The sequence below is a fragment of the Malaya genurostris genome, chromosome 1, assembly GCF_030247185.1.
Source record: "Malaya genurostris strain Urasoe2022 chromosome 1, Malgen_1.1, whole genome shotgun sequence".
Classification (NCBI taxonomy): domain Eukaryota; kingdom Metazoa; phylum Arthropoda; class Insecta; order Diptera; family Culicidae; genus Malaya; species Malaya genurostris.
The window spans coordinates 120,079,742-120,093,741 of record NC_080570.1 but is presented as its reverse complement, the minus strand read 5'-3'; the positions used below and the strand labels follow the sequence as shown (position 1 = coordinate 120,093,741).

General features: G+C 37.3%; 1 protein-coding gene across 1 annotated transcript in view; it reads left to right on the top strand.

The window, feature by feature from the left end:
- LOC131425623 (Ca(2+)/calmodulin-responsive adenylate cyclase) overlaps window positions 1–14,000 on the top strand; it is a 160,660-nt gene that overhangs the window by 94,331 nt on the left and 52,329 nt on the right. The window contains exons 3-4 of the mRNA XM_058587651.1: window positions 8,647–8,981; window positions 9,047–9,400. Coding sequence (XP_058443634.1) covers window positions 8,781–8,981; window positions 9,047–9,400 — 555 coding nt within the window. The 5' untranslated portion in view covers window positions 8,647–8,780. The remainder of the gene's footprint in view (window positions 1–8,646; window positions 8,982–9,046; window positions 9,401–14,000) is intronic.

Below are 14,000 nucleotides of genomic sequence, written 5' to 3'. Positions count from 1 at the left end.
GAGCATTTGATTCAGTTTCCATTGATGTTCTTTCAGACAAGCTCCACCAACATGGACTCCCAGCGGTTATAAATAATTATTTGCACAACCTTTTGTCAGAGAAACGCATGCATTTTTCATATGGCGATTTGGCAACACTCAGAATTAGTTACATGAGTCTCCCGCAAGGCTCATGCCTCAGTCCGCTCCTCTATAATTTTTACGTGAATGACATTGACAGCTGTCTTGTAACCCCATGTACACTAAGACAATTGGCAGATGATGGCGTGGTTTCAGTGGACCCAAAGCTATTGATCTGCATAAACCATTGCAAGATACCTTAGATAACTTGTCCGTTTGGGCTGTTCGTCTTGGTATCGAATTCTCTGCGGAGAAAACAGAGTTAGTCGTCTTTTCAAGAAAACATGATCCCGCGCAGCTTCAGCTCCATATGATGGGAAGAATGATCCAACAGGTTTTAACTTTTAAATACCTCGGGGTGTGGTTCGATTCCAAATGCACGTGGGGAGGACACATTAGGTATCTGATAACGAAATGCCAACAAAGAGTAAATTTTCTTCGAACAATAACAGGATCTTGGTGGGGTGCTCATCCGCAAGATCTAATAAAATTGTATCAGACAACGATACTTTCAGCGATGGAATATGGATGCGTTTGCTTTCGTTCCGCTGCAAACTCTCATATTATCAAACTTGAGCGAATTCAGTATCGTTGTTTGCGAATTGCCTTAGGCTGCATGCATTCGACACATACAATGAGTCTTGAAGTTCTGGCGGGAGTTCTTCCATTAAAAGATCGATTTTGGGAGCTTTCATCACGCCTGCTAATAAGATGTGAGGTGCTGAATCCCATGGTAATTAATAATTTCGAACGACTAGTCGAGCTTCGATCTCAAACAAAATTCATGACAGTATATTTTAACCATATGTCACAGGAAATCAACCCTTCAAGATATATTCCTATCCGTGTCAGCCTCCTAAATGTCCCTGACTCAACTTTATTTTTCGATACATCCATGCAGCGCGAAGTGCGTGGAATCCCGGATCGTCTACGCTCGACGGAAATCGCAAAAATATTTTCAAGTAAGTTCAGGCATATTGACTCTGAGAAAATGTTTTACACGGACGGATCGCGAATTGAAGAAGCGACAGGGTTTGGTATGTTCAACAATAATGTTTCGGCCTCATTTAGGCTTCAAGAACCTGCATCTGTTTATATAGCAGAGCTAGCAGCAGTTCATTATAGTTTGAGTGTAATCGTCACATTATCTCCAAACCATTATTTCCTCTTCACAGATAGTCTGAGTGCAATTGAAGCCATTCGCTCAAACATGACTGGCAAGACTGAACCGTTTTTCCTGGGCAAAATAAAAAAGTGCCTGAACGACATATTGAACAATAATTATCTAATCACTATAGTCTGGGTCCCGGCTCATTGCTCCATTCCTGGCAATGAAAGAGCCGATATTTTAGCCAAACGTGGTGCTATTGAGGGTGAAATTTATGAGAGACCGATTGCTTTCAACGAATTCTATAGCTCGTCTCGCCAAAGAACACTTGCCAGCTGGCAAGCTTCTTGGGATAAAGATGATCTGGGTCGGTGGATGCACTCAATTATTCCGAAAATATCGACAAAGACATGGTTCAGGGGACTGGATGTGAGTAGGGATTTCATTCGTGTGATGTCCAGACTCATGTCCAATCACTACACGTTAAATGCACATCTCCTTCGAATTGGGCTCTCCGAGACTAATCATTGTGCTTGCGGAGAAGGTTATCGGGATATTGATCATGTCGTTTGGACATGCGTGGGGTATCGTGATGTCAGATCTCAACTAATAAATTCTTTGCGTACCCAAGGTAGACTATTCAATGTCCCAGTTCGAGACATTCTTGCTTGTCGTGACCTTTCATACATGAAACTTATTTATCATTTCATAAAGAAAATTGAAGTTTCAATTTAATAAAGGCCCCTTTTAAGACTTAGTTCTAATTCCAGCTGCGTCCATGAGTTCAACCAATAGCTAAATTAGAATAAAAATTATGTAATGATACAAACAAACTCGAAACAGTTTATGAAATTATCAACAAAATGTCTGAAAATAACAGCTTATTTTATAATTTATAGAAGTTAATCGTTTGGTTCAAATAATATTTCCGAGTAGATTTCATAATTAATGACGAGTTACCTAAGATGATATTTAAGCTATAAGAGAATATGTTTTAATAAATACAAAACTTTGTGACTATGTTAGAATTAAATTAGGATAAGAATATTATGTAAAAGTGATGCTACGGCGAAGAAAAACTTATGTGAACTGCCTTAAGAAATAAACGTATTAATGAAAAAAAAACTAAGTGTCTACTATAAAGTGCGCGTAAACACGTATAACCTTGCTTATGCTTGCACGCGCAACTTAAGCAAATTGTTGGGATTTTTATTTTGTTTACATTTTGACAATTAACAATATTATAAAAAATCTAAGTGGAACTCGATGCAATTCTTTTAGGCCTTTTCAAAGTGGCTTTTGAATATTGAAAATCCGAAAAATTATCAAAAGTTCAACACATTAAAAAATATGAAAAAATGTTTTCCAATCAAAATATGAAAAAGTGTAAATAAATTGAGTTATCGCGAAGCAACACGTTTTGCCTTTCTCATATAGGAAGGTTATGCAATCACTGTGAAAACCGACTTTTGAACCGAGGCCCGGAGGGCCGAGTGTCATATACCATTCGACTCAGTTCGTCGAGTATGTGTGTGTGTGTATGTGTGTGTGTGTGTGTGTGTGTATGTGTGTGTGTGTGTGTATGTGCGTATGTGTGTATGTAACGTTTTTTTGCACTAACTTTTCTCGGAGATGGCTGAACCGATTTTCACAAACTTAGATTCAAATGAAAGGTCTTGTGGTTCCATACAAAATTCCTGAATATTATTTGAATCCGACTTCCGGCTCCGGAATTATGGAGTAAAATGTGCAAAAAAATGAAAATATGTTTTTTAGCTTTTCTCATAGATGGCGCGACCGATTTTCATAAACTTAGGTTCAAATGAAAGGTCCTGTGGTCCCATACGTAATTCCTGAATTTCATCTGGATCCGACTTCCGGATCCGGAAATATAAGGCAAAGTGTGTTAAAAATTGTATAACAGATCGGCTGAAAAGTTCGTATCGTTTCTATAAGAGGGCGCCACTAGAATTAAATCCATATCATTTTCAGTAAGTACCAACCTTCAAAAGATACGTGTATAAATTTGACAGCTGTCTGATTATTAGTTTGTGAGATATTGCATTTTGAGTGAAGCTACTTTTGTTATTGTGAAAAAAATGGAAAAAGGAATTTCGTGTGTTGATGAAACAATACTTTTTGATGCAAAAAAGTGCCGCCGATACCAAAAAATTGCTTGATGAGTGTTATCCAGACTCTGCACCGGGCGAAGCAACAATTCGTAACAATTTTGCAAACCACTGCAAAATTTCGTACTGGTCATATGAGCACCGAAGACGATGAACGCAGTGGACGTCCAAAAGAGGCTGTTACCGATGAAAACGTGAAAAAAATCCACAAAATGATTTTCAATGACCGTAAAGTGAAGTTGATCGAGATAGCTGACACCCTAAAGATATCAAAGGAACGTGTTGGACATATTATTTACGAATATTTGGATATGAGAAAGCTTTGTGCAAAATGGGTGCCGCGTGAGCTCACAATCGATCAAAAACAACAACGAAAAACTATGCTGAAATTGAACGAATTGGGCTTCGAATTGCTCCCTCATCCACCGTATTCTCCAGATTTGGCCCCCAGTGACTTTTTCCTGTTCTCAGACCTCAAGAGAATGCTCGCTGGTAAAAAATTTAGAAGCAATGAAGAGGTAATCGCTGAAACTGGGGCCTATTTTGAGGCAAAGGACAAATCGTACTACAAAAATGGTATCGAAAAGTTGGAAGATCGCTATAATCGCTGTATCGCCTCTGATGGCAATTATGTTGAATAATAAAAACGAATTTTGGCAAAAAAATGTGTGTTTCTATTAAACGATACGAACATTTCAGCCGAACTGTTACCATCACTGAAAAGGGCGAAAAAACGTAAAAAGTTTTTTAAATCGACCTCAAATCTTCTCCATTTAATCGAAACAAAATTGTTTTGAAGAATACCACAGTGTTATATATGATGGTATGATTGATATGAGAAAGGCATCATTACACCACTAGGTGGATTAAAACAGGTTTTTTAATCACTATTTTTACCTGGAGCTGTTAGCGGAATATATTCAATAGTTGCACTATTTATGTATAAGTTTGTTTTATAAAACCGATACACTGAAGAAGGATGTAAATAACATTCCGAAAAACGCGTATCTGTATTGTAACGTTTGTTATGCTTCATTAAAGTATAGTGACTTTGTGAAGGTGTAATAACGTGACAGTGAAATAGTGGAATTAAATGGTACATAAATAGTGCAACTATTGACGTTTTTTATTTAAGATGATATATTGAACGTGCGACGCTCACTTAGAGATGTGCGAAGCAGCTCATACCGGTGAGCAGCTCCGAACCGATCAGCTCACTAAAGGGAATCGATTCAATGTATCAGCTCATTTAAATTGAACTGAAGGTTTGTTTTGAGCACCGTTTTTTTTTTGCGCCGTTTTTCTTTCATTTGCATGATCGAAATCATTGATGCACAAAGAACAATGCTATGCGAACTAACATATTTGAGAATATCTGCAAAAATGGCGTCCCTGAACGTACCTTAGCCTACTGAGTGAGAGGTAAGATTTATTATTATTGACAATGGCTCATTCAATCTGTTAAAGAAGGAAAGATACACATTTGAAAGAACGAACAAAAGCTCATGAACACATTTCTTCTCATTTATAACTCGCTCTTCAAGAGCCGAAATCCGTTCAGCTCGTAGCTTGTTTCCACCTTACAGGCAGGGATGCCAGGTCATTTTTTAAAAAACCTGTCATCAAGCCAAAAACCTATCTGTGCAAAATCTGTGCACGTTTCCCCGTTTCCATAATAACTAATCCGAATCATTTTGGCAAGCAAAAAAAAAAGGTCTCACTATTTCCTAACGCTCTGTAATTTTTGGTACTAAACTGTAATTAATTTCAAAAATCTGTGATCGATTTCAGAATCCGTGTAAATCTGTGACCATTTTCAGAAATCTGTGAAAATCTGTGCCATTTTTCAAATCTGTGCAAAAGGTTGAAAATCTGTGAAACACAGATTAATCTGTGAACCTGGCATCTCTGCTTATCAGTGCGGTGAACTGGTGAGCTGCGGTTCTTTTAAAAAGAGCTGTGAGCCATCAGCTCTTTTTAAAGATTTGATTCACTGGAATAGCTCAGGAACGAATTACCCATTTCTACGCTCACTGCAAAAGTGAGTTACAGAAATAGCAGACGCGTGACACCCTCCGTTTCTTAAACATGCATGGTTTCAGCACGGCCATAGTGGAAATGAGTCACACGAATAGTACTCAGGGTTTCCTAGGTAAAAATAGGTAAAATGATGTATAACTTTTTCAGAAAAGAATAAACCTATGCATTCTTCTAGAAAATTATGGGATTTAATATTTTCTACAATTATTCCAAACAAAATACGTAAAAAAATAACTTGAAACAAGTTATGATTAGAAAACTAGTTTTAAGGGGGTTGTCATAATTCAATAACTAAAACTAACTTTGGAATGGCCTAAAAAAAAGTTCCATCGAGTTTCACTTAGACTTTTTTTATAGTATTGGGCATATCTTTTCCAATAAATTTTGTAAAAATCAGCTGCATAAAGTTGCATATTTCGCTTCGGTGTAAGGTTTTATCAAAGGTAAAAAACAGGTAAAATGTTGTACAACTTTGCCAGGAAACAACAAACATATGCACTACTTTAAACAAAAATATGGATTTTTTTATTTTCTTCAATTATTCCAAACAAAGTATGCATCAGTTTCACTTAAAGTATGCATAAAAAAATAACATGAAACAAGTTATGAATAAAAAAATTGATTTTAAGGGGGTTGCCACAAAAACGCTTTGTATATCCGAAACGGTGTGACCTACACTTTTGGTATATTTGACAAAGTAAATTATTTTTAATAGTTCTAAAAGTTTGTCTAAGAAAAAGTTTTTCTATCTCTTCAGAAAAAAAAAGTTATGGTTATATTTTTTGTCGAAGTAGGCCATGAACAATTAGGGATAGAATCAAATTACGCGGTATATATTTGTAAATAATTTCTTAAAAGCAACTATATGCATTAAAAGAACGGTTTGGCAGCTACTGATTTATGTCCACGTTTTTATTGATTCGAACCACTGTGCATCGGTTCAAGTTTCTCATTATGTATTCTGAAAAGAGTTGAAATCTAACGGCAATGAAAACTCATTTCACAAAATTCTTTTGTTCGAGAATCATTTCAGATAAACTGAGGTCTTTTTTTACGCGGTTTTTTAATGCTGTTTTTTACAAGGCTTTTTCCCGCGAATTTCCGAAGCTACGCGGATTTCCGAAGTTCCGCAATTTTTTTACGAGAATTTTGAACTTATGGAAAAATTGAACAAAAAAATTTTGGTGCCAAATGTCACAGAAATGCATGAAAAGTAGAAATCTGGTGTAATCTAAAAAACTTTTTTTTTAATCGAAAATTAAATCGAAAAAGTGTCAACCTAAAAAAAACATTCGGGATAAACAACAAACATAGATCTAGACGTTTTATGCATTTCTAAGACAAAATAAGACACCCGCGTAACTTCGGAAATCCGCGTAACTTTGGTAATCCGCATAAAAAACCGCATTAAAAAAAACATGTAAAAAAAAGATCTTAGTGTAGTGATAATGATGATTCCGTTGAAAAAAGAATAAATTTACAATAAGAAAAGAGTAAGCGTGTTAGATTTTGTCATATTCGCCTTGATCCGATTACATCACTGACATCAGCTACTCTCGTTTTGGAATCTAATCAATTTGGCATTTAGTTTGTGGAAATTTGATGGAAATATTTACTAACAGATGAGAAACAGTTTCCCCACGTTTACTAACAGGGCTATGAAAGCTCAGAAACTCATCTTTTCACTTCATACAAAAACTTGACGATCAGTAATTGAAACAATAATTCAAATTCATCAGCTCATGGTTGAAGTACGTTAGTTCTTTGAATGAAAACAACGAAAAGTGACGCTTGCTAAACAACTTTGCACTGACAAACTAAACAAATCATAAAATCTAAAACTCAAATCAATAACGACTAGTGGTGGCACTGCCAGCAAACAAACTCATTATCAATTCCACATTGGGACAATAATTTGTTTGTTTGTTTGTCTAGATAGGCTCGGTCCCCAATGCTCAAATAACAAACTAACTACTTACTTTACCCGGTTGTGAAGAGACAAACAAATACAAATTTACCCCCCCGCTCCCCCTCCCCATCTGTGTCGACGGTCAGCAGCGCCTAATGGATCCCGGTGCAAATTTCTTTTGTTATTGTCAATAGTTTCACCTAATGATGAGACTGACATACGATATGCGATATGCGTTTCTGCGTTCGGGGAAAGTATTGACAGGTTGTGGTTTCGGGTTTTTTTGACAGCTCTTCAAACAAATTGTTGCGGTATTCTGTTCGAGTGCTGCTCGGTAGCTTAAGTGGATTACTCCTTTGGTTCTTTTATTTTGTCCGGCCCTGATTGACGGTCCCGTCTGAGTGGCCGTACTCTACGTCTACGAATGAAGAAATATGTCTCCAATATTCCACTGCGATTCCACTCCCGGCACCCTCCCGCGCCCAGTTTTATCACTTGAGCTACCAGTGTTTTGTTTAGCTTATTCCAAAAATGAACATAACTCCACTGGAGTTTTGCATTTTTTTTCCTATAACCCAAGCCGCCGATATGCGATATGTTCCTCGCAAGGATGGGGCCTCGGTACTGAGGTACTGAGGACCGGACGGGCGGTCAAGTAAAACACTTGTGCTAAAGAGCTTGTCGCTGCATTACGACTTACAGCAAACATATGTCAAATTTAAACACGCTCACTTTCAGTACCCAGTCAGTCAGTCGGTCGGTTGGTCGGTCGGTCTGTTGGTTGGTTTCACGCTGAGCAATTGACGCACGACCTGCCGTAGAATGAGGTTACCCAGCGGGATATCTCGGAGAAGAGAGAGAGAAAAAAACTCCTGCCTGCCGTCGATCAGCAAAGATCAGATATTCTGTAACACTGTTTCGCTTGCAATGGCCACGTGAGAACATTTGTTTGTGATCTCGTTCGGGTTTGTGACAGATTACATGTAACTGCACTCAGGTTCCCGCCATTAAATGCGCGTCATTTTTGCCGTAGCATCCATCAACGACCGACCGACCGATCCCAGACCAGACCAGACTAATCAATCACAGTCGTCGTATGATGAGATGACCTACGACGCCAAACACAAACACACATAGTTAAATGTATTGTTCCAACATGAGCGAAGTTTGTTTATACTCCTTTCGGCACGGTCCCTCCGTCCTCATCAGCACTTTATTTGTTTACTAAAGAAACCGACGCGATCGGGCCAAGTGCCAAGTCACTAATTTAAAATGCAAATTGATCTTCTGATTTCAAACGCGTTAACGTTTTTTTCTCTCTCTCTTTTTCCCACTTTCAGGACAGGAAACACACACGCACACACCAACGGAGGATCATCTTCGCCCCCCGCACATCCGGCATCACCCTGGAACGCTTGTAGCTGGCGGCGGGGGCTGGGTGGCATTTTGCGTGCGCGGCCGACAGACCTAGGTCATGGATCACGCGGTTCACGCGGCCCGAGGAAGACCATGGAACAAACTGCGCTTCGAAAACAACGAGCTGGAATGTCTGTACCAGCGGTACACCCTCAAGCTGCAACGGTTCTCCGTGACCGGAGTGGTCGCCCTGGTGGTGGTCCTGTGCGGTGTCATGGCCGGGCTCAGCCTTGGCTACAATCAGGCACCGACGTTGCATGTAAGTTCCTTCTCGAATTAATCATTCCAAAAAAAGAACAAAATAATACTCATTTTCATTTTCAGAATGTTTTCAACTCCTTCATGAGCCTGCTGTTTGCCGTCATTCTGGCGCTGCTTCAGTTCCGGCTGATCCGGGATTCCCATCTGCCCTATCTCTGCTACGGGATACTGTTCTTTACGGCGGCCTTCTGTTTCATCTCGATGCCAACGGTGGGAATTGTTTTCCCGGTGGATACCCGGGAGGTGATGGCCGAAGGCGTCTGGCAGATTGTGTTTGTGGTTTTTCTCGCCTACGCCATGATGCCGCTGCAGATCTGGGAGGCGGTTCTGTTCGGGATCATTTTGCCGGCTATTCACGTCGGACTGACCGGGTACAACATCTACAATGGGAACTTTCAGTACCTGGCGTATCAACAGGTGAGTGAAGTGACATATGAGAGAAGGCTATCAGTCAGTTGATTCAATTGAATTGAGATTAGACTGAGAGTTTCCAATCTTTTTTTTTAAAATAACTATTTATTGGAATATGAGCTAAAATTAAATTGGGTGTTCAGCCACAAGTGGTGACTATTCAGCCCTATTATATACATGATTTGGTTATTACCAAGAGGACATCATTTGCTTCCGCAATTCTGAGATTTTTGTGAAGGGAAAATTCTAAACCTGCTTGTATTGTGTAATGGGGAAAAGGAACTTATACACTAACTTACTAACTAATACAGAGAGCGAATCGATTCAATTGAAGATTGAATCGATTTTTGTCGGAATTTGCTTCCAATATTATGTGACATTACATCTAATGGTTCTATATTTGTGAGTCTGTGTAACTCATTTGTACTAAACCAGGGAGGACGCTTCAAAATCATTTTCAGAATTTTATTCTGAATCCTTTGAAGCGTTTTCTTCCTTCTTGACCAAATTGGTACTGCATAAAGCATGGCTGGTCTGAAAATTTGTTTATAAATTAACAATTTGTTTTTTAGACAGAGCTTACAATTTCTGTTTATAAGAGGATATAAACATTTAATATATTTATTACACTTTGCCTGGATTCCTTCGATGTGATCCTTGAAAGTGAGTTTTTGTCATGCGTTAAACCTAAGTATTTAGCTTGATCAGACCATGTCAATTCCAAGCCATTCAATTTGAGAATGTGATTATTGTTTGGTTTAAGAAAAGAAGCTCTTGGCTTATGAGGAAAGATAATTAATTGCGTTTTTGCTGCATTTGGTTTAATTTTCCATTTTGACAGATAATCACTGAAAATATTTAAACTTCTTTGTAGGCGACTGCAGATCACTCCTAGATTTCTACCTGTGGCTAACAGACTTGTGTCGTCACAGAATAGCGATTTCTGACAACCAACGGGTAGATTTGGAAGATCAGAAGTGAAAATATTATACAAGATTGGAGCTACGCTCGAACCCTGCGGCACACCTACTCGAACGGGGTAGCAATTCAGATTTACAATTCTGATAGCTAACCTGAAGAGTACGATCAGTTAAATAATTTTGAATCATTTTGATCAAATAAATAGGAAACTGGAAATCAAACATTTTTGCTATTAAACCTTTATGCCAAACACTGTCGAATGCTTTTTCTATGTCTAGAAGAGCAACTCCAGTGGATAATCCAGAAGATTTATTTGCTTTTATCATGTTCGTTACTCTGACAAGTTGATGAGTAGTTGAATGTTCATGACGAAATCCAAACTGCTCTGGTAAAAAAATTGAATTCTCATTTATATGAGACATCATTCTCAACAAGATAATTTTTTCAAAAAGTTTACTGATAGAAGAAAGTAAGCTAATTGGGCGATAACTTGATGTTTCTGCTGGGTTTTTATCAGGTTTGAGGATAGGAATTACTTTAGCGTTTTTCCATCTTTTTGGGAAGTAAGCTAATGAAAAACACTTGTTGAAAATTTTAACCAGGAGTCTCAAGGCAACATCGGGAAGATTTTTAATAAGAATATTAAAAATTCCATCATTACCAGCAGCCTTCATGTTTTTAAGTTTCCTAATAATTGACTTAATTTCATCAAAATTCGTCTCAATAATGTCAACTTGTGATAACACTTGGGTTGAAATATGATCATATTTCAGTGAGACTTCATTTTCAATAGGACTCACAACGTTCAAATTAAAATTGTGTACACTCTCGAACTGCTGAGCAAGTTTTTGAGCTTTTTCGCCATTTGTAAGAAGCATTTTATTTCCTTCCTTGAGAGCAGGAATTGGTTTCTGAGGTTTCTTAAGAACCTTAGAAAGTTTTCAGAAAGATTTAGAATATGGTTTAATTTGTTCAACTTCTTTAGCGAAATTTTCGTTTCGCAAAAGAGTAAATCTATGTTTGATTTCTTTTTGTAAATCCTTAACTATGTTTTCCATAGCAGGATCACGAGAACGTTGATATTGTCATCGACGAACATTTTTCTACCGAATGAGCAGTTGAAGATGATAGGAGAATTTAATTTAGTTTGAGCTTTGGGAACTGAAAGATTTCTAGCTTCGATAATATAATGATTCAAATTATCAATTGCTGTGTCCGATGTCCGCCGAATTTTCTAAAATAGTTTCATGATCCACATGATTTTCAATGTGAGATCTGTAATCCAACCAATTAGCTCTATGATAGTTGAATATAGTAGTAATTGGATTAATTAAAGCTTCGTTGGCAAGTCTGAATGTTACAGGAAGATGATCTGAGTCAAAGTCAGCATGTGTAATCGGTTCACTACAAATGTGACTTTGATCTGTTAGAACCAGATCAATTGTAGACGGGTTTTTCACGGAAGAGAAACAAGTCGGATTACTGGGATGAAGAACTGTGAAGTAACCAGCTGAGAGTTGATTATGAAGTATTTTACCATTACTGTTATTTTGCCTACAATTCCACTGGACATGCTTATTTCGGTCGATATCTTGTGAGTTTTTGCAAATCGCCTTTTAAAAAATTTAATTGTTCGCCGGTGCATTGGAATGACAAATATGCTCCAGCGATGAAATAAATTCCATGAATGGTTTCAACTGCGATTCGCAAGTTTTCAATAACTTTAGTATTGAAAGAAGGTAAAATTCGATTTTTAATTTGCCGTTGGACCAAAATGGCCACTCCACCACCCATTCCAGTAAACCTGTCAAATCGATGAACCACATAATGTGGATTACTTTTCAATTTGACATTTGGTTTAAGAAAAGTTTCTGTCACAATGGCAATATGAATTTTGTGAACTTTGAGAAAATTATAAAATTCATCTTCACTCGATTTTAAAGATCGCGCATTCCAATTTAAAATATTCAAATAATTATTTAACATCACTGTTAAATTTTAAGGTCATAATATTATTTGCAAATTGCCATCCGATTTGAAATGCTTCAAAAAGTGATGAAGTCGAATTCATTCGGATGATCATTTGAAAAAGTTGATCTTGTAGGTAGATCATTTTTTTTCAGTTATATCGCCTAAATCAACTTCATTTAAAGAAGCGAATGGCATTGAAGAAATATTTGTAGGTAGACTGCCATTAGAAGAAGATGATATGGCCGATCTACCTATTAATAAATTGTTTTCGTTAGAAGATGAACTGCAAGGCGGTCCTGTGTTTTGATTATTTACATTAGAAGAATTAAGTGGTAAATTTCTACCTGTTATACTAGCATAACTGACATTAGAAGAAGATGATGACGAGGTCGATCTACCTGTCAATAGATTGTTTTCGTTAGAAGGCGAATTGGAAGGGTTTTTTGATTTTCAGGTATGTTCTGTAAATTTAAGGTCGTTGATTTGACTTGTTGTCTAAGCGAACGAGCGTTTAAATTTTTTTCCCTAACAGGACATTTCAAATAATTGGATTTATGATTTCCATCGCAATTTGAACATGAAAATTTATCAGTGGTTTCATTCATTGGACAAACGTCTTTCGAATGCGATTTACCACAATTCAAGCACCGCATATCCATATGACAATTTTTGGTTCCATGGCCGAAGCCTTGGCAACGACGACATTGCGTTAAGTTTGCAATACGATTATGCCGTTTATAATGTTCCCAATGAATTTTAATGTGGGAAATGAAACGTACTTTTTCTAAAGTTTTCAAATTGTTAACATCACTTCGATTAAAGTGTATTAAGTAAATTTCATAGGAAATTCCAGAGCGTGGTTTAGAAGTACCATTCGCTCTTTTTTTCATAAGTATTACTTGGGAAGGGGCAAAACCAAGCAATTCTTTTAGTTCATTTTTAATTTCATCAGTACTTTGATCATGTGATAAGCCTTTTAAGACAGCCTTGAAGGGTCTGTCTGATTTTATATCATATGGATAAAATTTATGAAGTTTCTTGGACAAATATCGGATAAGACGTTCAAATCTTCCAATCCATCAACCAAGACTCGACAATCACGTTTTCGTCCGATTTGAAATGAGACTTTTACTTCAGGGAGAAAAGTAGAAAGCTCAGTACGGAATGCTTTGAAGTTGGAGATCAACACCGTCACTGGAAGCATAGATTGTTGTTTCTTCTTAGAACGACAAGCGTCCATTTTGGGAATTTTTGAAGAATTTTCTTCTATATCGCTACAATCGGATTCAGGAAGAATCTCGTAACTATTGTTAGACGGCATAGAATTAACGGAAGGGAAATCCGTCCGTTGTCTTTTATTTTTACATTCAGATTCTATAAGATCGTGAATGTTATTAGAAAAATGTTGAATAACGGATTGTGATTTATTCCGTATTGGATTATTTTTAGCCTTAGGCTTGTTGCCTTTCCGGTTGGACGCAGGCATTTTTGAAATGAATGATATTTTAAATTAAATTAACTAGGCTAAATTAGTCTTCGACTCCTAGTTTGGAAAAGTTTTGATAAAGACTGATTTTGTGGTAGTCTTAATAAAAACTGATTAGTTCGAAGAATAGTTCTTTGAATAGCTAGCCCTAAAAAAGGCTGATTAATTTCTTAGTCACTCTAATATCACTCTTTGTATAGCCTTGAGAAAGGCTGACTAATTGTTAGT